The sequence below is a fragment of the Micromys minutus genome, assembly GCF_963924665.1.
Source record: "Micromys minutus genome assembly, chromosome: 4".
Lineage (NCBI taxonomy): Eukaryota > Metazoa > Chordata > Mammalia > Rodentia > Muridae > Micromys > Micromys minutus.
This window is the reverse complement of record NC_137973.1, coordinates 38134330-38158426: the sequence shown is the minus strand read 5'-3', so window position 1 is coordinate 38158426 and position 24097 is coordinate 38134330. Positions and strand designations below refer to the sequence as shown.

Genomic DNA, 24097 nt, shown 5'->3' with positions numbered 1-24097 from the left:
CTTAACTGCTGAGCCGTCACTCTAGTTCCCTAAATTGCACTTTTATGCAATTATCTACCACACATACACAAGATCATTACAGAGTTAACACTAGAAGACCCTGATGTCCTTTCACGTTCTTCTCCTCCATCGCTTGTATCTACCTTCTGTTTTCCTTCCTGTGCATTACACTGTGTCCACACATCTGCCTGTTTACACATGTCCGTGTATATATTTTAGGCTAGTAACCACATGGGATAGAAAACATGCAGGGTTTTTTCTTTCTGAGATTGTGTAACCTCACTTAATATCACACAATCTATGTCCACCCATTTTCCTCCAGATTTTGCAATTTCACTTTTCTGAAGCTCAATAGTATTTCATTTTATATGTGGACCAGATCTCCATTATCCATCCATCTGTTCCACTTCTTTGCCATAGTGACTAAAGCAGCAACAAACCTGAGGTCTAAGTATCTCTGGTAGTGAAGGGGTTCTCTGGGTATGTGCCCAGGACTAAAATAGCTGGGCCAGATGACAGTTCTGTTTTTAATTTTTTGAGGAACTTTCAAACCTATTTCTATAAGAACACTTTATATAGGAAGAAATAATTCTGACAATTAAAGGAGAAAAAATTAAATACTTCCAGATCAAAAGTGGTACCTACTGTTAATGTTTTGCAGGTTTTCAGTCATTCCTGTATTTTCCCAGGTCACAGTAACATGTTCACCCATACCATGCAACTGACATGAAATTCAAAATTGAACTTTCAGTTTGATCAAAAGTTAGGTCCTTTAGTTTTATAAAATGAGGACAGCTAAGCTGAGAAGCCGGTGCCCACACAGCATCAAAGACTAACACCACACAGCAGTGCTGATACTTACTCTTATGTTGAATCCTAGAAGATCGCTTATAACTCCAGAGACAGCAGAAAGGATGACTACTCTTGTGATGTTGTAGATTAAGGGGTTCATGGTCAGTCCATAGAGTCTAAATGGTGTGTCCAGCTCCTACAAGGATGAAAAACTGAAGTGAACTATGGCTTCCCAACAGTCAGCATGACTTCATGCTGGTTTCTGAGGATGCTAATTTATGGCCCTTCCTTAATATCCCAGAACTACTTAAAAAAAAAAAAAAAATCTGTGAGGGACTCACCAGCCATTCCACCGCCTAACCTTCTTAAAGTGAAAGGGAGCAATAAGTCTTTCATACTTTTTGTAAAACGTGGCGCCTTTAATCCTAGCAGTTGGGGATCAGAGACAGGCAGTTTTGTGAGTTCAAGGCTACCCTGGACTACACAGTGAATGTATATGTAGTTATACCCTCAAAAAAAAAAAAAAAGAGTAACCATCAGACCCGAGATTATAAAACTGAAAATTCTTTCCCATTAATCCAAAACCATCATGCCAGTGTTCAGAACCTATATATATAGAGAGAGCCTAGCACTGATTGGATATCTTTTCTAAGTAGTAAAACATGAATTTAATGACTTAATTCAAAACAAGCTTAATTTACTTCATCTATCTTGCATAAAAACATTGACCTGTCAGCAGCCAAAGCCTGGGCCCTGTAGAGAGAGACAGATTGGCCTTTTGTCTCTGTAGATGAATATCTGGTACAAAGACCTAGCAGCCTTACAGAGGTCAGAGATAAGAGGCTGAAGGCCTTGGGCTCAGCATAAAAGGCAGCCTGCTGAAGACTCCAGAGCCTCAGGACCCCCAGCCTAAGCAACTTCCTGAGAGAGACAGCAGCAGCTTCTGAGCCCAGTGGCACTAGTGATGAGGACACCAATGACAGGAGACAGTCATGGGTCCAGGGAGCATAAGGCTTGAATATCTGTACCTCCAGCATCATTTCAGCCCTGGGATGTATAGGGATGACACAACTGTCAGGAAGCTTGGCTGTGCTGATGATTCCTTAGCAGGTCTAAGCACTAGCACCCAGACAAAACCCTGTCCGTGGGCCAACACAGGTCTTCTTTTCCATAGTCAGGAATATCCTCAAGAATGAGCCAGTGATCTTCCAGAAGAAACAAGTTCTCTTTCTAACTAGGCAGCCTACCATGGTAGAGGAAGCCACTGTCCCAACCTTGCTTCTGGAAGCTTCTGGAAGCTTCTGACAGCTCTGGCCTGCCCAGCCATGACTTCACCTGCCCTGTGTTTTTCTAAGAACCAACTCACACTGCAGAGTGTGCAGGTGAGACCCGCTTACCTTTAATAACTTTGTGGACAGCTTCAATACATTGTTTACTAGAGTGAGCTGTTCTTTCTTATTTGGCTTTTTTTCCATTTTAAGATATAAATTAATCTAAGAGAAAGAAAGAAGAGGATGGTATATTTTACAGAAAAAAAAAAATACACATTGCATAGAACCTGGCAGATTTTGAGGGTCGTCTTTTCCAGTAAAATATGTCTAGGATTTACAGCCTCAACAGCTATGGGCACACCCTATTCCCCCATCACTTACCCCTTTGGTTAAGAAAAGCTACTTTCAAAAAATGAGAAAAGAAAACAATCACAGATAAAAAAATTTATCAAAATAATAAATAATTCTAGTTGTAACATAACCAGCATACAAATTCCTTGAATTCAAACACTATGTCTCACTCTTACCACTCTCCCCCAAGGAATGTAGTATCTTCAAGATGCATTTATGAATAGAGAAACATTAATTCCTTATTTTCCCCCATAGGAACAATTATCCACTATGACTCTAAGGGCAAAATATAATAAAAAACAAATGATCTCAAGTGTGTTTACTTAATGTTTATGGAAAACTTGAACTTAAAATCAAAACTGACATAGAAAATGCATTATTATCATTCCATATTCACAAGAAACATCTGTCAATCTTGGTGTGTGTTTAGATGTTCCCTTAGTAACAAAAACAACAAAAACCACCTTTTAGTATAACAAAGTGCTTTCAGCCCATTAGTAATTCACTCTCCCAGTCCTAGGCAGAAGACAGAGGTGTTATACTCATCTTAGAGTAAAAGGATGTGAGGTCACAGTAAGTGACTCAGCCCCAGTCCGCAGCATCAACCCCACAGCAGCTGATGAGACCCATCAATACCTGTTCGGTGAGCAGGATAGAAACATTGCTGTATTTCTTGTTGGTTTCTGACCCCAGTGAGGCCAGGCGAAGCAAGAAAAGCAGCAAGGCGGTTTCCCAGATCAAGAACTCCCAGTTGTAAGCATCATTCAGGAATGTCTTGTGACCTTGAAGAACCTATCAAAGGACCACAAAAAGTTCAATAGCTGTCTATTTTTAATTAATCATTTTATTCCTTTACATTTCAAATGATATTCCCCCTTCCCAGTTACCCCTCCACAGTCCCCCCATTCCCCCATGAGGGTGCTCCTCCACCTACTCTCAATACATTCTCAATAGTTGTCTTAATATCACCAAATTATTCCTGTGTCAATTTTAAAACATTGCCAGCAATCTACAGTTTCCTAAAGGACAAGAGCTGAACGTTCATAAGGTATTGTTTACTTACTTAGCTATTATGTATTTCTCCAAGTTCCCTGTATTTTCCCTGTTCATGGAAGACTGCGGGGCTCTCCAAGGAGCAAGGTAAGCAACAAGGAATTCTGGCTCCCAGTTACCAGTGTTCCCAGGCACAAGGAGACCACTGCTGCTCTAACTCCGCCTGTATAGGGCCCTGAAGGCCTGGCTGAACGCCATGTTAGGATTCAGCTAAGAGCTAAGCAGTCCTACTGCAGACCTACTGTGTGTCTTAAGGTTTTACTTTAAAACTTACTGACTTAAAAGAACTTCACTCAAGAAAGTCTAAGACAGGCTATTTTTTGAGAAACTAAAGAACCCTTGAGGAATCCAAATGCAGACCTTATAATATGCAGGAAGTCACCAAGCAGCTGCCCCCTTTTTCCCTTCCCTCCTGACTAACTCTTTGGCCTCATAGGACCCTGTGAGTTTCCACTAACACCAGCCTTGGTTTGAAATGATCCCCTGGGCTGCAATGACCCTTCTTCTCCAAAACCTGTCACCAGTATCTCAGCTTCTTAACCCTGATTTCTGAAAGTGCAAATCTTTAGCTTAGACTGGGTAGGGGTCACAGTGGTCAAGTAGCTATAACCAGGATGAGGAAAATCCCTACAGATAGCAGCTACTGAGCCCTTCAGAAAGACAATCCTTACACAGTTCCACAAATCACAGCATTATCACAGCCTACACAATAAAATCACTCTGACTTTCAAGACATAGAAAAAGGGTTTTTTTTGTTTTGTTTTGTTTTTTAAGCATCAGTGAGACCAACAGCAACTTCACAAGATAAAATATGGAAATCCAAAAACAACAGAGCTCAGTGTGGTGGTACAGGCCTATAATCAAAGGCAGGTGGATCTCTGTGAGATCAAGACCAGCCTAAGCTGCTGAGGGAGTTTCAGACCAGCAAGGCCTAAATAATGAGATCTTTCTCAAAGAAGAGAAAGAAGTGGGTAACAGACCCCAGCAGTACTGAAAAGAAAACACAACAGCCGGCAGCCTAGGGTTCTATTCCCACAGAACAATATTCTTCAAAACATACATAAAGTAACAATTTCATCTTGGGTCTTAAATATGTTTAAATGTGAAATAAAAGATGACACAAGGAACAGGTAAGTGACATAAAGTGTACTAAGATCTTGCAGTGGTTGAGAGCGCTGAGTGCTCTTTTAGAGGACAGGGTTTCATTCACAGCACCACAGAGCAGCTCACCACTGTCTGTAATTCCAGTTTCAAGGGTTCTAATGCCCTCTCTGAGACTCCAGAGCTGATATACAAATACTCATATACATAAAATAAATCTTTTTTTTAATCCTGTCATTACCAAGGAAGCTATAAATTAGACTTAACTAAACCAACCATTTCATTAGACTTCACACTTAGCTCATTTCTGAGGTCACCCACTCAGACAATATTAACAAATGTATAAGTAAACAGAAAACTAAATGGAATATTAATAAAAAGATAATGGCAGAAAAGAAAAATGGGTGAGCCAAATAGGAAGCTGCAGTATTTGTAGTTATAGTAATTATTATACATCTAAATAAGTAAAGCACTCCAAAACTAAGACTATGAAGTTAGATAAGAAACAGGTAACCATGGGCTGGCAAGATGGCTTACTTGCTACTAAGCCTGGGGACCCACACAACCCAGGCTATATATCTATGTATAAAACTATATGTAGTTAAGGATGGCCTTCTTGATCCTCCTGCCTTCCTCTTTCAACTGCTGGGATTACAGCCATTTACCACCATTGAGGCTATCCTGGGTTACATCATGAGATTTTATCTCAAGCAAACAAAATTTAAAGCAAAACTTGGCAACAAACAACTTCATAACTGTGATGGGCTTAAGTGTGCTGGCATCAAGAGAAAAAGCAACCCAAACTGATCATGTGACTTGTGCAATTCAATTACAACCCCAGAGAACACTGGTCTCAGCAACAGCAAACACAATCCAAAGTGCTAACGGCAAATTTAATAAAACTGGGCAATGCCAGGGAATAAAGGAAGCCTCTGCCCATTTCAAAAGACTGAGAACTGTCAGGTCTGTTCTCTGATCACTCTGAACACAGTTGAGCACACAGCCACCAGCTATGAAACAGGGTGGACACTTCCATTACAACAGGTAGGAAACTTTACCTGTGCACAACAAATGAAAGCAATTGAAAGTGTCAGCAAGAAGACGGAGGACACAACCACGTCCACGGAGCGCTGTGGACCCCGCCTCTGTGGAGGAAGACATACGTTAACAGTTTAGGATATGGTCAGTCAGCAGCTTCATACCCTTAGCTTTGAGCTGTAGTACATGTGTGTGAAAAGAAGCCTGTGTGAGAAATCTCTGATGTGGCATTTTAAAATACTTTAGGTATCAATCTGAAACACTAACAGCCTTATTTTTCAAATTAAGAGTTTGATTCATTAACGTATTTTCAGCTAGGATCTTTCCCAGTCAGAAAAGCATGTGATCCATAGCTCTCTGTCCTGGACAACAGATCTTCCTTCCTCTCCCTTTGTACATTTACAGCTGTCTTTCCAGAACACCGTCTCATATGGCATCCAACAAGTCTGCTCAGCTACTGAATCATTTCCAGTGACCAGGAATCCTTGCCTACTTAGCAACTGTGGCCAGAATCATCAACGTATATGTCTTCCATAGCCCTACAATATACCATAGTTATTGAAAATGGCTCACCTTTAGATAGGAGCGCAGCGATAACCATATTTTAATGTTCTCCACCTTTTTAAGTCTGAAATGAGGTATTTCATATTTCCTGGCTTTCCTGGCAGAAGTAATATGGCTGAAGAGTTTTGCAAATAAAAATCTCTAAAGGAAATTAAAAACATCACAAATGTGCATGTGTCTAGGTACACATTCAGTAACGATCAGTAGTATTCCTGGGATATTTAAAGTGTTAAACAAAATCAAAATCTTATCCACTGGTTCCTCAGAACAGCCATGATCACTTCAAAGCCCAAAGACAGTGAAGCAGGTCTTCTCAATATGGCACATTCACAATGCATGCAAGGAACATCCTTGGGAACTTTTAATGCATCCTCAACATCCACACCTCTAATGCTTACATTCCATAATGTGTAATTCCACTCAAAATTATATTCCTTCTTGCATATCCCCAAGATAGTAAATCCATAACTCAACAGACTTTAGTCCATTTCTTTACTTGGCCTATGTTTTTTTTTTTTAACAAAAACATGACTTTGCCCCTGTATATGCTACAGATAAAATACAAAGTCCTGATGGTGAGCAGTCAGCAACCCACACCCAAACTCATGCGAGCAACTCCCTGGGGGTCTTTAAAAAAATTTAAAAAACAGAAAGACTTGAGGAGAAGACAGGGTTCTACAGACGTGGAAGGACAGACAGGAGGGGGTAATGGGTGAATCGATCAAAATAATACATATATGAAATGCCAAAGAACAGGAAAATATTTAAATATGTTAAAGATTTCAGATTATAATGTGTTTTTTCAAATAGCCAGCCACATGAACATTAAATGCACAAGTCTCAAAGTCCAAGAAAGAAAACAATTCAGTGGAGCGGCAAACGGACGCTGTGCACTCACCTGCTTGTATGTTCTCTCTGCCACACACATCATGAAAAAAAACATCCACGTAAGACACAATCTTTCAAAAAAATTAATTATAGACAAAATGACAACAGGTGTGACAGGCGGCGCACCACAGAAGAGGGTCAGGACCTCCTCTGCTGAAATGGACTTAAGTTGGTCAAAGCTCTTCTCTCGGAAAAGGCGATATAAAAACGGGAAAAGTGCTAAGCCAATGGTGACTGCATTTCCCAGCATCTGATAGCCGACGCCTTGCTCATACGCATTCACCTGCAACCCAATTTAACATCTGCATCAGTACTGCACAGGAGAAGGGAGCTACCAAAAGTATCTACAAAATTCTATTTAGAACATTAAAGATTAATCTTAAAACAAATACACATAAAACAGAGACTAGGCTTGGCATTAGGGCTGAGCATGTGGGAGCTGTGACTTCAATTTCTAGAGTCAAAGCAGGGGACCATGTGAACAGACTCATGACTTGCTACAAACTAGGATTCTGTCTAAGAAATGGCTTCAGGGCAAACCTGAAATCTGATGGTACAAAGTGTCAAGTAGAAGTTACAAGTTGTTTTAGTTAGGGTTACTAGTACTGTGATGAAACTGCCAAGACCCTAAGCAACTTGGGGAGGAGGTTTATTGCAGCTTACACTTAGAGGTAACAGTTTATCACTGAGGGAAGTCAGGTCAGGAACTCAAACAAGACAGGAAGCTGATGCAGAGGCCATGGAGGAGTGCTGCTTACTAGCTTGTTCCTTAAGGCTTACTCAGCCTGTGTTGTTACAGAACCCAGGACTACCACCACATGGCCTCACCCACAATGGGCTGGACTCTCCCCCCATCAGTCACTAATTAAGAAAATACCCTCCAGGCTTGCCTGAAGCCTGACTTCATTTTCTCAATTGCAGTCCCTCCTCTCAAATGTCTTTAGTCTGTGTCAAGTTGGTGTAAAACTGGCCATTGCACAAGTGTCAGACAGCTGTCTGTGAGGGCAGAAGCACACCTTACCCTGCTCATGATGATGCCGCTTATCTCTAACACTGACATATCCATCTTTTTACACTCGTTTCCTTCCCAGATTATTGCACTAACTCGCTCAGAGGCAGGACTTGAATTCTGGAGCCAGAATAAATGGTTCTAGGGAGAAAGAAAAATATAAAACTGTTGCCATCCACTCCATCTTTCCTCAGTTTTTCTCTCCTTCTGTCCCGGTCCCTGACTCAGTGTTCAGTTTCATCATACGTTCATTCTCTATCTCAAAGCCCAACACTCTAAGAGGCACTTGTGTAGTGGTCTCATCAGGACAGCTAGGGCCTAGAATATACAAGGTCACTGCCTTTATGAAATTATGAAGGGTACACGGTGTGCTGGCATGGTATTAAGGAAAGGACCTCTAGAACCACAGACCCCAGTGGGAGTAGCAGGAAGAGGGGAAAGGGGGCCTAAAGTCTTAGAAGCAACACAAATATGGGGGCCTTAAGGTTGCTGAAGTGCACAGATGATCCAAAGCCAGAATTGACAGTCACCATGACAACAACCCCAAACTCCTCTGCTGACCCTGTCTTACTGATAAGTATCACCTGGGGTGCTTTTTCTCCAAGTGGTCCTCACCACACCCTTGAGCCAATTTTGCTCTGAAATCAGAGATTGTATCATCAATATCATTGTATCCACAAACTAAAGTGATGGTTCTAGAACAGGAACATAAGGTATGTAGCTTCTAGAAAGGGAGTTACTTCTTTTTCTGCCATGTGAAGATGCCAAGCATATTTATGAAGAGCCTGCTGCAGAACAGGCTTGAAGGACATGGCTCATCACAGCAGCACATGCCTGTTGTCTTAGTATTCTGGAGGCTGAGGCAAGAGGCTAGCAAAGTTTCAGATCAAACTGGGGTATATAGCAGATGTCAGGCTAGCCTGAGCTATAGGGCAAAAAGGATACATTGCCTTGCTATCTATGAGCTTAGAGACTACTGAAGGGAACATAATTAAAGTCACTGGACAGCAAGCTGAGAAAAGAGGAGTACTTGAGGAGTCAAGGATTCCAAATGAACCCAGCACTCCAGCCAAGACCTGCTGAGGATGATGAAAAAGACTGAGCCCAAAGCAACAGTCCAGAGGTACACACAGGCTGTGCTTCAAACAGCAGGAGGGCGGCAGCTGCACACATGCAGCAAGCAAACAGCAGCAAATAACTGCTCCTCAGCAGCACAAACATTAACCCCAAACCATGTCTTCATGTGCAGTCAATCAAAGACCCTACCCACTGCTGTCCGAAAGGTGATTTGGAAACAGACAAAAAATAAAAACTAAAGAATTACTAGCCACCCAAACAACTGCCATGAAAACCAACTGCCAAGCTCTCTACCCACCATCACTGGGGACACACAGGTGCCAGCTTCAGCAGAGATGTGCTGGCACCTGAGGATGTTTACTCTTGTCATGCATTGCACTAGCTCCTCCACAGGATTCCTAAAACTGTCTTAGCATGTAACTAATGATTTTTAAGAACTCTACAGATATAGAATAAGTCAAATATCTTCTAAGGAATCTATGATTCTAGGCTAAAACAAACCTGAGATCAGTGTCACTTGATTTATGCTCACCAGAGGCACAAGCAATACCATTTCTGCATAATTTTTATGAAATAAAGTTCAAGAAATCATAAAAGAAAAGAAAGAGCAAAGATTATTTTAAGGAAAATGAGCCAAGTATCAGGGAGAGAAATTCAGGTCAAGGCAACTGCAGAGTGTTGACAAGTTCTCCTGTCTTACAAGCTATGCTCAATTCCCCCCCCCCCTAAACTGGGGTAACAACAGTGCCTTTATACGATTGCTGCAAAGCTAGATAACATGATACTTGGCTGACAAACGACAAATTGATAAGGATCAACTATCTGTTTTAGTTCTGTTTCTGTTGCCATGGTAAAACACTGATGAAAACCAACTCAGGAAGTAAAAGGTTTATCTCATGTTAAAACTCCCACGTCACAGACTATCACTGAGGAAAGCTAGGACAGGAACTCACATCACAGAACCACAGAGAAATGCTATTTGCTGGCTTGCTCAGATACCTTTCTTATATAGCCCAAACCTACCTGCCTAGGGATGGCACAGCTCACAGTACCCTTCCACATCAAGGATAAATCAACATAAAAATCCCACAGACATGTCCACACGCCAATCTGGTCAAGGCGATTCCTCAATTAGAAGTTCCCTCTTCTGGGGGACTGTAATTTTTGTTAAATTGGAAAACACTAACTAGCACACCATTTTAATCACTGTTCTCATGTACCTGCTGAAAAACATCTTCTTTGGGGTCCCGTTTGGTCCCTGAATGAAGGGTATTTACATGAGCCCCTTCACTGTCACTGGTGACAGATGACCGGCACTCTGGGCCATGGAGAAGGTCATCCCATAACATATCCTCGGTCTCTGAGTCATGTCGGGTGCTTTCTGAGTCTCTTCTTGACAAGTTAATGCTCCGAGAGCCACCGCTCATACCAGACCTAGAACCCTTTTAAGTAAAACAAAAAGGACAAAATACATAACAATTATACATAAAACACAGAACAAAGTATCCATGGTAATTGCTGGCAAGCTTTCATAAGTTGATCATCATGTATTTAATTCCCAAGGTTTCATATAATAAACACAATAATGCATGTTTAAATGTTTAAATGCATTTTAATGTTTAGATGTCAAACTCCAATGACCCTAATATTATGACTAATTTTTGGCTGTCAGCTTGATTTACATGTAGAATCAACTAAAACCTATGCTTCTGGGCACTCCAGTATTTAAAGCAGGAAGACCCAACCTAAATCTGGGCCACGCAATCTGATGGTAGCTTTTTGCCTGTTTGCCTTAATTCTCACTATCCAATCAATCCATCTATCCTGTTGCTACAGCTGGTCTTAAATCTAACTTCAGGATTCCAGCACAAACTGAAGACCAGAAGCCCTCCAACAATCCTTCAGATCCAGCACCAAAATGGAACTGCTGAGACATCCAGACATGTAGATGGAACGAACACCAGATCCTCAGCCTTTCTGTCAAGAACAGACATTGACAGACTATTCAAACCACAGCATGTGAGCTATGCTAATAAACCCCCTATATAATGCACACATACAAACATATATCTACATATACATGCATGTATGTGTGCATGCTATCAGTTCTGTTCCTTTGTAGAAATCTAATATGCCTGGCAAAGCAGGACTTTTAACTTCCCTCTAAGTAGCTACTACAAAACATTCAACTATTCAACTTAGGTGTGCTATGTGCTGAGCACACCTGACACACCTGAGGATCTGCCCAAATGGCCTGGCTAAACGTTTTGAGACACTGTGAGCTTGACTAGAGAGCTAGTTTTGGCCAGGTCCCAGCCTGGACATGTGCAAACAAAGATAACCAGTCACAGGAAAGATGTGCAATACCTCAGCAGTACAAACAGAAATATGAAACTTGCCCCAGAACCCCAACTGCCTGGGGGTGAAACAAAGGAAAACCACACCATTATGCTCACCTAATTCAAATGTGTTCAATATGCCCTGCACCCTTACAATCAGATTCTACTGTTCTGTCTTTCAGAAGTCCTTCTACTAAAGTCTGTCTTCAGAAGTATCAAGTCCACATAAGGTAAAACTTTATATGCCAAATAAGTTTTGCTTTTGTTGTTGTTTGTGTTTTGGTTTGTTTTTGGAGACAGGGTTTCTCTTTGAAACCCTGTCTGTCTGGAAACTCACTGTGTAGACCAAGCTGGCCTGGAACTCATAGAAATTCAACTGCCTCTGCTGGGGTTAAAGGCGTGCACCACCACACCCAGCTCTCAGTGAGTAATAAGTAACCATACCACTTAAGAACCTGGATGATTAAGTGATTAAGTCACTTGTTCTTGCAGAGATGATAGAGGCTGGATTCCCAGGACCCACGTGGCAGCTCCTAACACTAGCTCCAAGAGATCTGATGCTTTCTAAAGACATCTGCAGGCATATGGTATAAAGTCATACATATGAACAAAATGCTCATACATATAAATAGATCTTTTAAAAATCTTTATTATTTATTATATATAAGTACACTGTAGCTGTCTTCAGACACACCAGAAGAGGGCATCAGATTTTATTATTGATGGTTGTGAGTCGCCGTGTAGTTGCTGGGAATTGAACTCAGGACTCTGGAAGAGCAGTCAGTGCTCTTAACCACTGAGTCATCTCTTCAGCCCAAATAATTCTTTTTTAAAAATTAAAACCTCATTCTGTCTCCTCTCCTCTCCCTCTGTGTGTGTGTATGACACATGCATGAGTGACCAAATCACTGTTGCTGACATTACAAGTATGTGCCACCATGACCAGACTTTTCTTTTTAACATAGATTCTGGGGATTAAAAATTCAGATCCCATGCTTTTGAGGCAAGAATCTTACCAACTGAGCCATTCCATGCCCAAAGCAATCACCTTCTGAGCATCATCTGTGATACTTTTTTACCCTAAAGATTTATTTATATGTATACGTGTTTTGCCTACATATATGTATATGCAACATATGCATGCCTGGTGCCCTAATGCCTACAGAGATCAAATGAGGGCAACAGATCCCTGGAATTGGAGTTTTGAGTGATTGTGAGCTACCATGTGGGTGCTAAGAATCAAACCCAGGTCCCCTGAAGGAGGAGTAAGTGCTCTTAACCACTGAGATATCTATCCAGCCCATCTTGGTACTTTGAAGGTTAAAGAAAAAAAAAAAAAAGAACCCACTTCCTGTCTAGAAGTGAGCAATCATCTCAAATTGAGCCAACAGAACTAAAAGCAAACTATACAAATGTCAGAGAAGCACAAGAAAGGAATAGATGAAGCCATTTTACACAAGAAGACACCTCAAATTCTGCTCTTGCCAGAGGGTGCTTTACCTGGCTGAAGGCTGCAGATTCAAATTCTGATTCAGCCAGACTATCTGAATCCCGAACTATATGACACCACCTTGTCGTGGTTTTCTTTACCTGCCAAAATCAAACCAACAAACAACAGGAAAGCATGTAAATATCTTGCTACTACTCAGTATTTTTGGAGTTACCTTCCACACTTTTGTAGACAAAAATGAAAATTACCTGAGAATTTAGGTGCCTTGAAAGTATTGATTTTCTATTCTTAACTTCACAACCATTGTCACTTGATGCCCCTTCCACACTCCTACGCAATAATATCATCTGGGTCCGTGCTTCACCATCCTCCTCACTTGACAGATCGTCTGAAATCCCATTACCCAAACGCCTATAAGCCTCCTACAAAGAAAACAACAGTATCTCACAAGGGACAGCACAAAATACTCCAGCAAGTTGCCCATTTAAAAGTAAAATTCACAGAAAAGTTACCAAGAGATGAAAAGAAATGAAACTCAAACTACCCAGTCTATATATTACTTGATCTCAACATTTTTTAAATATTTCAAAATTAAGAAAACTGTGCACTTAAAACTCAAACTCAGCAGTCCAAACACTGAGGCAGTGTGAGGACAGTTACAATGCAGGCTCAGGTCAGCTCTGCGCCTGAATCACATCTGCTTACTAGCTATGCAGCCTTGGGCCAATTTATTACCTCTCTTGAGGCTCAGTTTCCTCATCTGAAAAGTCATGACAACAGAAGTACCTACCTCACAGAGCTGGGTAGACAAGGCAGGCAGTTTGTACTTGTAAGGCGCTGAAAGCAATGTACACTGTCTGAATGTAGTAAGGGTTAACGAACCATAGGATGCTAGGAGAGGAAGGCGGACGAGTGGAGGGACAGGATAAATATCTCAAAGGATGTGTGGGGAAAGTATATGGGAACGTTTTATAAGCACCTTAAAATAATAACCAAATTTATTGATATGACTGAAATTTAAAGGAGTTGCCTTCATGAGGATGTTCATACACCACCCAGAAGCCATAGACTCTCATTAAAGAGCTCAATGTTGGGTTTGATATACCTCCCTTCAAGTTGTTCGAAGTTGTGGGGAGCTCCCCCAGAGATCCCCACAATAATGCATGCTATTGCTACTACTCTTAGTTGCACACTGGAACTTGATGACTAGACCCTACTACTAAAGAAAACACACACTTCGTTCACAGGACTTGGAGAAATCAAGCTGGTACTCCTGGAAGCTTTTCCTTGCTGGCTAGCTCATAGAAGCAGATGTTGGGTAAGATTCCATGAAAGAAAAGTCATCAACAGACTTGCCCAGCTGTGAACCCTGTGACAATAACAATTGGTCTTACAAGGTTTGCTATTGATGCAATATGGGCATGTTATGGGAGTAACCTACTACTTTCTGATTAAATTTAAAGCCCATTCCATGGAAGAGAACTCTTTCCTGGTACTATACATGTATGGCCAAAATTCCATAGTTGGGGAGCTCCTAGGCCCTAGAGGTACACATACAATTATTGTTTTGCTAAGTGGAAACAGTATCAAACTGCCTTCTAGGTATTTATCTTTGCACCCTCGATGAGTACAGCTGCCAGGCTCATCAGAGAAGCTTCTTCCGATGGACATGTTAGTACAGATTCACTGCTGGTCAGAGTACAGAGTAAGTATCTATGGAACATACAGTCATAAATGGAGCATCTATATCACACAACCCTCTCAAGAATCAAGGAACAGTACTCAAGAGAGGGCAGAAGAGTCTTAAGAGCCAGAGGTCAGAGAGAACTGCTATAAAACAATGTCTTCTGGCATGACATGACTGATAACTCACAAACAGCTGTGGCACCAGCATAAGCTCAAAACAGCCAACTCTCTAGCACGTGTGAACGAGGGATTCCCAAGGCCCTGCTCCTAGCTGAAGCCCTTCTGGAAAATGATGGCTGCTGGGGAAAAAAGAGACTGTCTCCTTTAGGTTTTGGTCCCTAGTATGTTACCAACACGCCAGTGAACAGCCTTTCACCCATGTTCATACTGGCAGCACTAAACAGATTCAGTGGGTTACAAAAGAAAAAGGGGGAGGGAGACAATGAAGATGTTATGAAGCTAGAAGGGTAATGGGGTGAAGGGGTCCAGTGGAGGGGAAGGAGTTCAATATACTCAATATACACTGTATATTCACATCAAATCTTCAAAGAATAAATACTGTATTTTAAAAAGTTTTAAAAATCTAGAAATAAATCTTAATAAGTATTAGATTAAATATGTCAGCTCAAGAAAAAAATGTTTCAAAACTACAAAAAAAAAAGTGTAGTTTTAGACATAGAACAAACCATCTCCACTGGACCTAGAAGTTTCCCAAACTCTTACTAAACTGATCACTGTCTCTGGAAAAAGCAAGGTTCCTCCACACTGTCTGTGTCCTTTCAACCTGCCCACCCATCATGAAGGCTGCTGAGTAGCAGAATTAGTGTGTGCTCATCTTAGAGCATGAGCTCCAATCTGCTTGTAGTATTTCCTTGTTCATAACCAGTGGCTTTACTTACTTACGGTTTGTTGACAAACTTACACCTACAGGTATTTAGTTTATGTCTCTACACAGTCTCAGAACAGAAAAATTTTACCTAGGACAAAAAAAGACCCTGTTAGGCCCATCTAGATCTTACCCTACGGCACTTTTCTCCATCCGAAACCTTCGCTTTCTCTCTTGCTTGCCACATTCTGATCTCTGGTCGACCCTGTCTCTTCTTAATGATAGGATGGAAACAGCCTGAGTCATTGTCAGTTTCAGTCCCTTTGTTAGATACTAATTTCACCCTTTTAATCCTATTTTTTAAAAAAGAAAAAAAGTTACTAATTACTTTTATTAGAACAATATCTTTCATGAAATCACTTTTTTCTATTGAGTACAGCCTATTACTCTGAATGTCTAGAAAACAAAGAAATCCTATTGTTCAGGTCTCTAACTTAGGAACAGGATATTCACTCACTCACGGGATGACTCTGCAGTGTAATGCCCACTCCTATCTCAGACTGCCCATCACCACACTCCACAGTGCTGCCCTCCTCTCCCCACTGTCTATGCTTCAACTATGTCAGACTTTCACCCAGAATGCACTCCATCTGCTAAACTATGTAAACATCTGCCAAGCTACATTCCAGAATGCAATAATCCAGAACCAGTTTTTTTTTTCCCTGAGACTCACATTCCTACAACTCCCTGTGTGACTACGATAATCACCTAGGACATGGACCACACAATATCCAGCATAACTCAAACACTTCACCAAGAGGAGTAAATGCATCTTTAGAACAATGTGTGAACATACTTCACCTTCAAATAAGAGCTTTATTTTTTAATTCACCATCCTTAATATAGGGGGAAAGTGCCTGAGTCATCACACTGGTACTCTCACGACCTGCATAACTACAAGTGAGTTATAGTTTGTCTTTAATCTATCTGCTTGTGTCTATCCTATGGCCCATCAACACCAGGCTCCTTGCCACATCTCATTCCTCATGGGCATCAGCTCTACAAGCCTCCATCTTTTAAAATTCTCCTTTCTGTCAAAATGTAAGCTTAGGCCTGTAACCTTTCAGAGGGCTTTTTGTAACTGTGGCCTTAAAAGCCATTAAAATCAAATGCAATAAGTGTTGAGAATAGATAACAAGGTTTTATAGATAACATGAAAGATTTAGAGATAATAGTTTCAGTACACAAGTCTTCCTAGAACCCTTAAAAATCAAGCTATAATACTAAGCTCACACTATTTACATCTATGGCCCAATTATGTTACAGACCCCACAAATCCTAAGGTGAATACAAAATAAAGTAAAAAGTCCAATATAAGACTCCCACCTGTTGCCAAAGAGAGTCCCCCAAAAACCACCGACACTGGGTGCAGACTCAAGAGTCTCTACTGCTCTGACTTGATCAGGGGAGTTATTTCCATTATCTCGGTTCCCATCACCATTTACAGTTTTTCGTAATTTTCTACAAAAAATATTTCAATAATCATAGATTATTTGGAATAGTATCTCTTCAGAACATTATGCTAACACACTATTCCCTGGAATCAAACATAGTTAGCTTCATACACCAAGGACAAATAACTATAGGACATTTCTGATTAAACACAGATTCAAAAGCAAAGTCCTGTGTTACTATTTTGTTCAGCCATTAAAAAAAAAAAAAAATGGAACTGCTGTCCAGAACAGGACCAGAAAAGAGTTAACGTGGGGACACCTTCTGCACCAGACAGACAGATCACACTTCTCCGTCCACCCTGTAGCACGTTGAATCAGGAAACAACCAATGACAGCACCCATCGTCTCTCACTGACACTACCTGGTTAAATGACTGGCCTGAGTTACAGACACCGCCTCTAATCCCAACGAGACACAGTGCAATGACCAGTTTCCTTAGAAAATACTAAGTTTATAAGGAATCTCAATTTAAAAGCCATGTTTTGAAAATAACACTGAAAAATAAATGTGTTAAACTTCACTGACCCAAATGCCACTGTCTCATTTATTACTTGCCTATGTAAACAAATCTAGAAATAGTCTGAGGAAAGAGAAAACCACTTTTGGAAAATAAACACTGAATCTACTAAGAAAACATCAACACTCCAAACACCACATATACCACACAATCAACAGAAACTTAACAGAATTAAGATCTAAGCAAATCAAAGAAATCAATTATGTACTTTTTACTTGAGTTTGGCTAGGGGTTGTTGTCTTTGAGACAGGATCTTACTATGTAAGCATGTTGGCCTGGAACTCATTACACAGACCAGACTGGTCTAAAAGCTGAAGCAATGGGCTAGCTTTCCATGGGCTAGGTAGGATACAGCATGTCCTATGGGGCCAGTTCTCAATTACACACTTATGAGAAAGAGGTCAAAATGTTGGTAGCTCTAACCCGGTGTACAGAAATCCTTTATTCATAGTGAATTTTCATAAGTATTACAGAGTTTGGTTGTTGCTATTGTTGTTGTTGGTGGTGGTGATGGTGGTAGTGGTTTGGGGTTTTCTTGTTCTTTTGGTTTATTGGATTTTGATGAGACAAGAAAGGTCTCTTAATGTATAGTCTGGCTGTCCTGGAATTCTGTATAGACCAGGTTGGCCTTGAACACACTGTCTCCCAAATGTTGGGATTAAAGGTACCTATCACCACACTGTTTTTCTTTCCCTTCCACTCTGCCCTGCTCTATTCTCTCTTTTAGGGGATGGTTCAGATTGAACCTAGCTCATAAGAGGCAAGTGCCCTACACTGACCTATATACCCCAGCCAGAGAATGCTTTTTAAAACCATTATTGAAAAGTAGTAATTTTCCTTTTGAACCCTACTGTGCCAAGGGCCACATAAAACTAAGCCAAGTTCTTAGCAACAGGAGACAGTGAGACAACTGTCATTTCTAAGTCAAACACACAACAAAGAAGAACGCACTCCACTCCACTCCAGCGCTCACCTTACCTCCTTCTCCGACTCCCATTGCTTCCTGATGGCCTTGTCATCTGAGTTGACACAATCTGACAGTGGACAGTTCCCATGAGCAGCATAAGGCACAAGGGTCCAAGCACCTCACTCACACTCACAATAGGCATCATGAGATATAAGACGATCGCTGTGACTGCAGAGGATGGAAAGGAAAGCAGTTGTGCACTCCAGAAAAGCACACTCTAGGAACTGTGCGTGCTTCCACAAGTTGTCCTTTCTCAAAGAACTCATAAAAGTAAAGAATTTCCTACATTAGACTTCAAGGTAAGTAAGAAATAACCTACTGGAAATATTTTGCAAACTAGAAGCATGAAAATCCAGACATCCCTAGAGGGTTTCCACCACAGAACAACCAGATGTCATGTACAGCAGACAGTTTGGGGTGTTTTAAGACTCATTTTAATTTATGTGTAAAAGAGTCTGTGTGCTCCATGAACAGTGTCAGATCCTTTGCAGCCAGAGTTATAGGTAGTCATGAGCTGCCCAACACTGAGTGCTGGGAAACAAACTAGGTCCTATGCAAGACCAGCAAATGCTCTTAACTTCTGAGTCATCTGTCCAGCCTTCAAAAAAGACAGTTGTGAACTATTGTTCACTCAAATGAAAATTATTCCCAAGGCCAGAGAGTATATCTGGAAAGCAACTACTGAAGCTTTGACTCAACTACCATACAGCATTGCTTCTTTTCATTATATATTATACACAATATAAGATTTCAAAACTAAAAATAAAAAATAAAAATGAAATGATACCCATAAACTATTTTATAGTTCTTCTTAATTTTAATGTATGATAACTCTCATCTTATATAAACAGTCACTGGTAGAGAAAAGTTAGTACTAACCCAATGAACCAAGATCCTTGTTGGATAAATCTTCAACAAATGCTGACAAAGGCTGAATTTCAAAGGGAACGAAAACCCCAACATAATAACAAGAGTATTCATGAACTACATCCCTGCTGATTTCTGAATATGAAATATTCTGTATAGACTTTAGAAAGCAAGCACGTTCCTATACAAAATGAAATTGTATTCAGGCATTCTTTTAATCTGTTATCCTGTGATTTAACCTCTATTCTGACAGATATGTCTCATGCTGGTTTTGCTTTGGTTTGATTATTGCTTAATTAGGTTTTAGGCCTGCTGTTTGGGTTTCTCCACTCAGTTTACTGTGACTTTCTTCAGCATGCTCTTCAGCCAAACCTCATACTTTCCCTCCTATTCCTGCATCATCTTTCTCTCATCCCTAACACCACCCTCTTTTTACTTCTTAATCATAACCATCCACAGATTTAACAATTCCTCCCTGTGCCTGGAGGGGAGAGAAAAGAAGTCTTAATGGGAGAAGGTGATAGAATACATGTGATATCAAAGTGGGGGAGATAAGCTTTTGTGCAGTAGGGGAGATGGGAGCTGAGGGAAGAGATAGGAGAGGGGATGTGGTGATGGTGGTTAAACCAAAACTAAGTCTGCCTGTGCACCAGTGTCTGGCCCCAGACCCAGCCAATAAAGGCAGCAATGGCTGCACTCAGTGGGTTTTAAGAACAAAAAGAAGAAGAAATTAAATTAGATGAGGTAAGCATTGGAAAGGATCCATGGGGAGTTGGAAGGAGGGAGAGATATGATCAAACTTACAAAATTCTCAAATAAATAAATTTATATAAATAATTTAAATAATTTATATGTGTGTATGCTCAAGATTTAAAGGCATAAAACTAAACATGCTCAACTATTTCATTAGTATTCAGTTGGCTTTCATTTATAATACATTGTAAAATTATATGCATGTATACACACCCACCAAAGAATTATTTTAAAACAAATTTATTTCTGACTTTATTTTCTTTACCTTGGTTTTGTTTGTTTAGTGTTTTTGTTTTGTTTTGAAGACAGGTTTCACCATGTAACTATAACTGGCTTAGAACTTGCTATACAGACCAGTCTGTCCATAAACTCAGAGACCCACCTGCTCTTCCTCCTATATGATGAGATTAAAGGTGGGGGCCACTGTGCCCAGCTAAACAACCTTAATTAATTTGTTTATTTTGTATGAGTGTTTTGGCTGCATGTATTTGGCACACGTATGCCTGCTGCCCGCAGACATGGAAACAGTTGTGAGCTGCCAATTGGGTGCTGGGAATTGAACTGTACCCTTAACCATTGAGCCAACTCCCCATCCCTTCTTTCTGAGTTATTACCAGTAAATGTTTGATTTCTATACTTATTTTATATACCTATATATCTAGTGTGGTGGCTAGTTGTATATCAACTTGACACAAGCTGGAGTTATCTGAAAGAAGGGAACCTCAATTAATTAAGAAAATGTCCCCATACGATCCTGCTGTAAGGCATAATCTTAATTACTGATAGGGGAGAGTCCAGTCCATTGTGGGTGGTACCATCATTGGACTGATGGTCCTGGGTTCTATAATAAAGCAGGCCATGCGGAGCAAGCCAGTAAGCAGTACCCCTCCACAGCTTCTGCATCAGCTCCTGCCTGTTTGAGTTTCTGTCCTAATTTCCTTCAATAATGGACTACACTGTGGAAGTGTAAACCAAACCCTTTCCTCTCCGACTTGCTTTTGGTCAGGTTATTTCATCATAGCAATAGCAACTCTAAGATATCTAGGGTAGCATAAAAAAAAAATGTCTTAAGGAAGAAAGCATTGCAAGTAGGAAGGTTTAAAGCTCTGCTTTAAAGACCCAAATGAGATGGGATGGTATGGTAAGCCCCTATTGTGTTCAGAGAAAAGTAATCATCATAATTTATTCCATGCTCAAGTTACCTTGCATGAGGTAAAGTAGCAGCAACCAAACAAAGATTCTGAGAGAGGTAACCTGAATCCACCAACTGCTGAACAACGGGAAAAACACCACTCGAACAAGCCCCTTCCGAGTGAGCGATGTCCATGGAATCTCAGGCTTGGCTTTGGCAAATGTTGAGCCTTTAAGCAGTCAATAAACAAAAAGTAAACATTTATTTAAAATGCATAAGAAACATGTCCATGTGCTGTACAGATGGCCACTTGTCATTACATTAGAAATGGGAGTGGGGTAAAAATCAACACATGACCAGGTCAGCTAAGATGCTGGCAAGACTTCTGAGATGGTCTCACCTCAGGCACAAGGACAGATCCTCAAAGCCAGTCAGGCTCACCTGAATGGCAAACAATACATTCCTCTTAAAGATACATCAGTAGTCTCCAAGTTCAGCTTCATTTTATCTCGAAGACCATGCTATCTACATGACCACAATGCATTAAAGCAAAAGAAGAGCAAAAACTTTAGTGATGATGGAAAATGTTACTTTTGGAAACAACTATGCCAACAATATGAAATACACTTAACACTATTCTACAGTACTAGAATGAAATAACATGGTAACAAACTAGGTAAAGTGAACTAGCCTGAAATCCCAGTACTTGGGAAACTGAGGTTTGATAATTGAGCTTGAAGCTTAAAAAAAAAAGAGGGAGAAAGAAAGAACAATCAAGAAGGGAGTTGAAGGAGGAAAGAAAAACAGAAGGAAGGAAAGGTGTGGGGAGAATATCAGTTTAGTTTCTGTTGCTGTGATGGAGCACTAACCAACAGCAACTTGGGAGTAGAAGAGTTCAATTCTCCTTATACTGAGGAAAGCTAAAAAGGAATTCAGGGAAGGAACCTGGAGGCAGGAATAGAAGGTGAGACCATGGAGAAGTAAATGTACTGCTTACTGTCTTGCTCCATGGCTTCCTCAGCCTGCTTATACAACCTGCCCAGGGGTGGCATCTCTCAAGTGAATTGGGCATTCCCACATCAATCATTAATCAGAAAATACCCCAAGGGCATGCCCACAAGCCAATTTGATTAAGATGAAGTTCCTCAATTGAGGTTTCCTTTTCTCAGGTAACTCTAGTTTGTTAAGTTGGGAGAGGAAAAAGAGAATACATGATATGTATATTAAAAAACAAAATAAATCTCCCCACTCACCTCTGATTAAGTCAACATCAATCAAGTCTGGTTTTATATGGCCCATTTTTTTTGGTTTGTTTTTGAAACCCTATAATAAAACAAAACAAAAACAGAAATAAGCCAAGAAAACATAGTTCTTTTAAGAGTAAAAGATAAAACTTCTTTCTTTTGATGTGGTGACAGCCAAGCCTGTGAGGTGCATGAGAGGTACTGCTTCTGTCTGTCTCCTAACCTGAGCACTCTTTACAGAGTCCTATTCCTTGGGGAAACTCAAACCATGCACTATAATTACCTTCTCTGTGTGCACAGTGTGGTCTGTTTTTAATTTATCAAAGTATAGCTTAAAAATGTAGGGCTTCATAACAGGATAGTTAAAGCTTGGCTACAAAAATCACTAAGTGTCAATACCCAAAGTGTTTTTTTCTGGAGTCTCAAGGACTCCTCCAAAATTCTCCTTGCTTGAGAGTCACAGGCAGGACAAATCTGGGTGGGAGTTTGCAGATTAAGCTAAAGAACTTTATCATCTTGCTTTGTAGTGAACATTCACTCCCCCTGGAGCCTCTTCAATACATTTTATCCAAGGTAATATCCCAAGTTTCCATCTTGAGGGCACTGTTGTCTTTTAAGATACTAGGGGATTGAGGTCTAACCTTTCTGCATACAAACTCCACCCAATTTCTATTTTCAGGCCCAGAGTTCATCTTTGTCTCAGACAAAACCAGATGCCTCCACAGTCTCAGACTCTCAGGAAACCTATGGGTAAGCTAACTGCCCACTCAGCATTCTTCTGAGACCCAAATACTCCTGAAATTTATATCTAAGAGGGTCCTCTTACATCCTATTTCTTAATATTGTGATGTATCCATTTAATAAAATCCCTTTATGCATACACTTTATATAATTTAGCCATGAACATCTTTTCAGAGAACAAAAAACAAAACTTTTCTAGGACTTGGTCTTCTATTATTTCATATTAAAGTAGCTTAATCAACAATGTCATTCAATGTAAGAATTCTATAGTAGTTGTAACCTCAAGTTTTCCATGGTTCACTGTTACTTCAAAGACGTGACATTTCCTGGTTTTCTAGGTTTTTAGAAGAACAACTGAGAATCTGAAAGTTACAATAACCTTGCCATATAGTAAGTATATATCTATGAAATTTTCTTCTGATATCATTCCAAACGTTTGGTTTCTCAAACACTTGTTGCTATTAATTTTTTAGGAGATAAGTTTTAGGTAAAATGATGGTTCAGTAGGTAAAGCATTTGCCACTATAGTGGGAGGACCTGATGATTCTCATCCCTAGAACCCATGAAAAGCCAGACCCATACAGCACCATTATAACTCCAGCACTCCTGTGGTGAGGTAGGAGGCAGAAACTAGAGAATCCTCAACTTACAGACCAGGTGCAGGGCATACAAATGCCTAACAAGAAACCGTGTCTCAAACAAACTGAAAAGCAAGGGCTGATAAAGTTGTCCACAAACATGCTGTGGCACAGAGTCCACACTCACACAAATACCTGTGTACCATGTGTGTCATATATACATTAGAATGACAGGGGAAGTGGGAAGATGGCAGGTCTTGCAGAAATGGCTCAGAGGTCAAGAGTACTTGCTGCTCTTTCAGGCAATCAGGCTTTAGCTCCCAGCACATACATGGCAGC

At 40.5% G+C, this 24097-nt stretch overlaps 1 protein-coding gene across 4 annotated transcripts in view; it reads right to left on the bottom strand.

Moving 5' to 3' along the window:
* The window catches only part of PHTF1 (putative homeodomain transcription factor 1), a 33905-nt gene that overhangs the window by 832 nt on the left and 8976 nt on the right, over window positions 1-24097 (bottom strand). For 2 of the 4 annotated variants that reach the window (XM_080915752.1, XM_080915753.1), the window contains 15 exons: window positions 22449-22518; window positions 21266-21424; window positions 18455-18611; window positions 16832-16966; window positions 15639-15798; window positions 13182-13355; window positions 12984-13073; window positions 10365-10586; window positions 8080-8208; window positions 7069-7341; window positions 6180-6311; window positions 5627-5713; window positions 3051-3206; window positions 2190-2285; window positions 863-988 (listed from right to left, as the gene is read on the bottom strand). In XM_080915752.1, coding sequence (XP_080771878.1) covers window positions 863-988; window positions 2190-2285; window positions 3051-3206; window positions 5627-5713; window positions 6180-6311; window positions 7069-7341; window positions 8080-8208; window positions 10365-10586; window positions 12984-13073; window positions 13182-13355; window positions 15639-15798; window positions 16832-16966; window positions 18455-18611; window positions 21266-21424; window positions 22449-22518 — 2166 coding nt within the window. The remainder of the gene's footprint in view (window positions 1-862; window positions 989-2189; window positions 2286-3050; window positions 3207-5626; window positions 5714-6179; window positions 6312-7068; window positions 7342-8079; window positions 8209-10364; window positions 10587-12983; window positions 13074-13181; window positions 13356-15638; window positions 15799-16831; window positions 16967-18454; window positions 18612-21265; window positions 21425-22448; window positions 22519-24097) is intronic. The other 2 variants (XM_080915754.1, XM_080915755.1) reach the window with 2 other exon arrangements.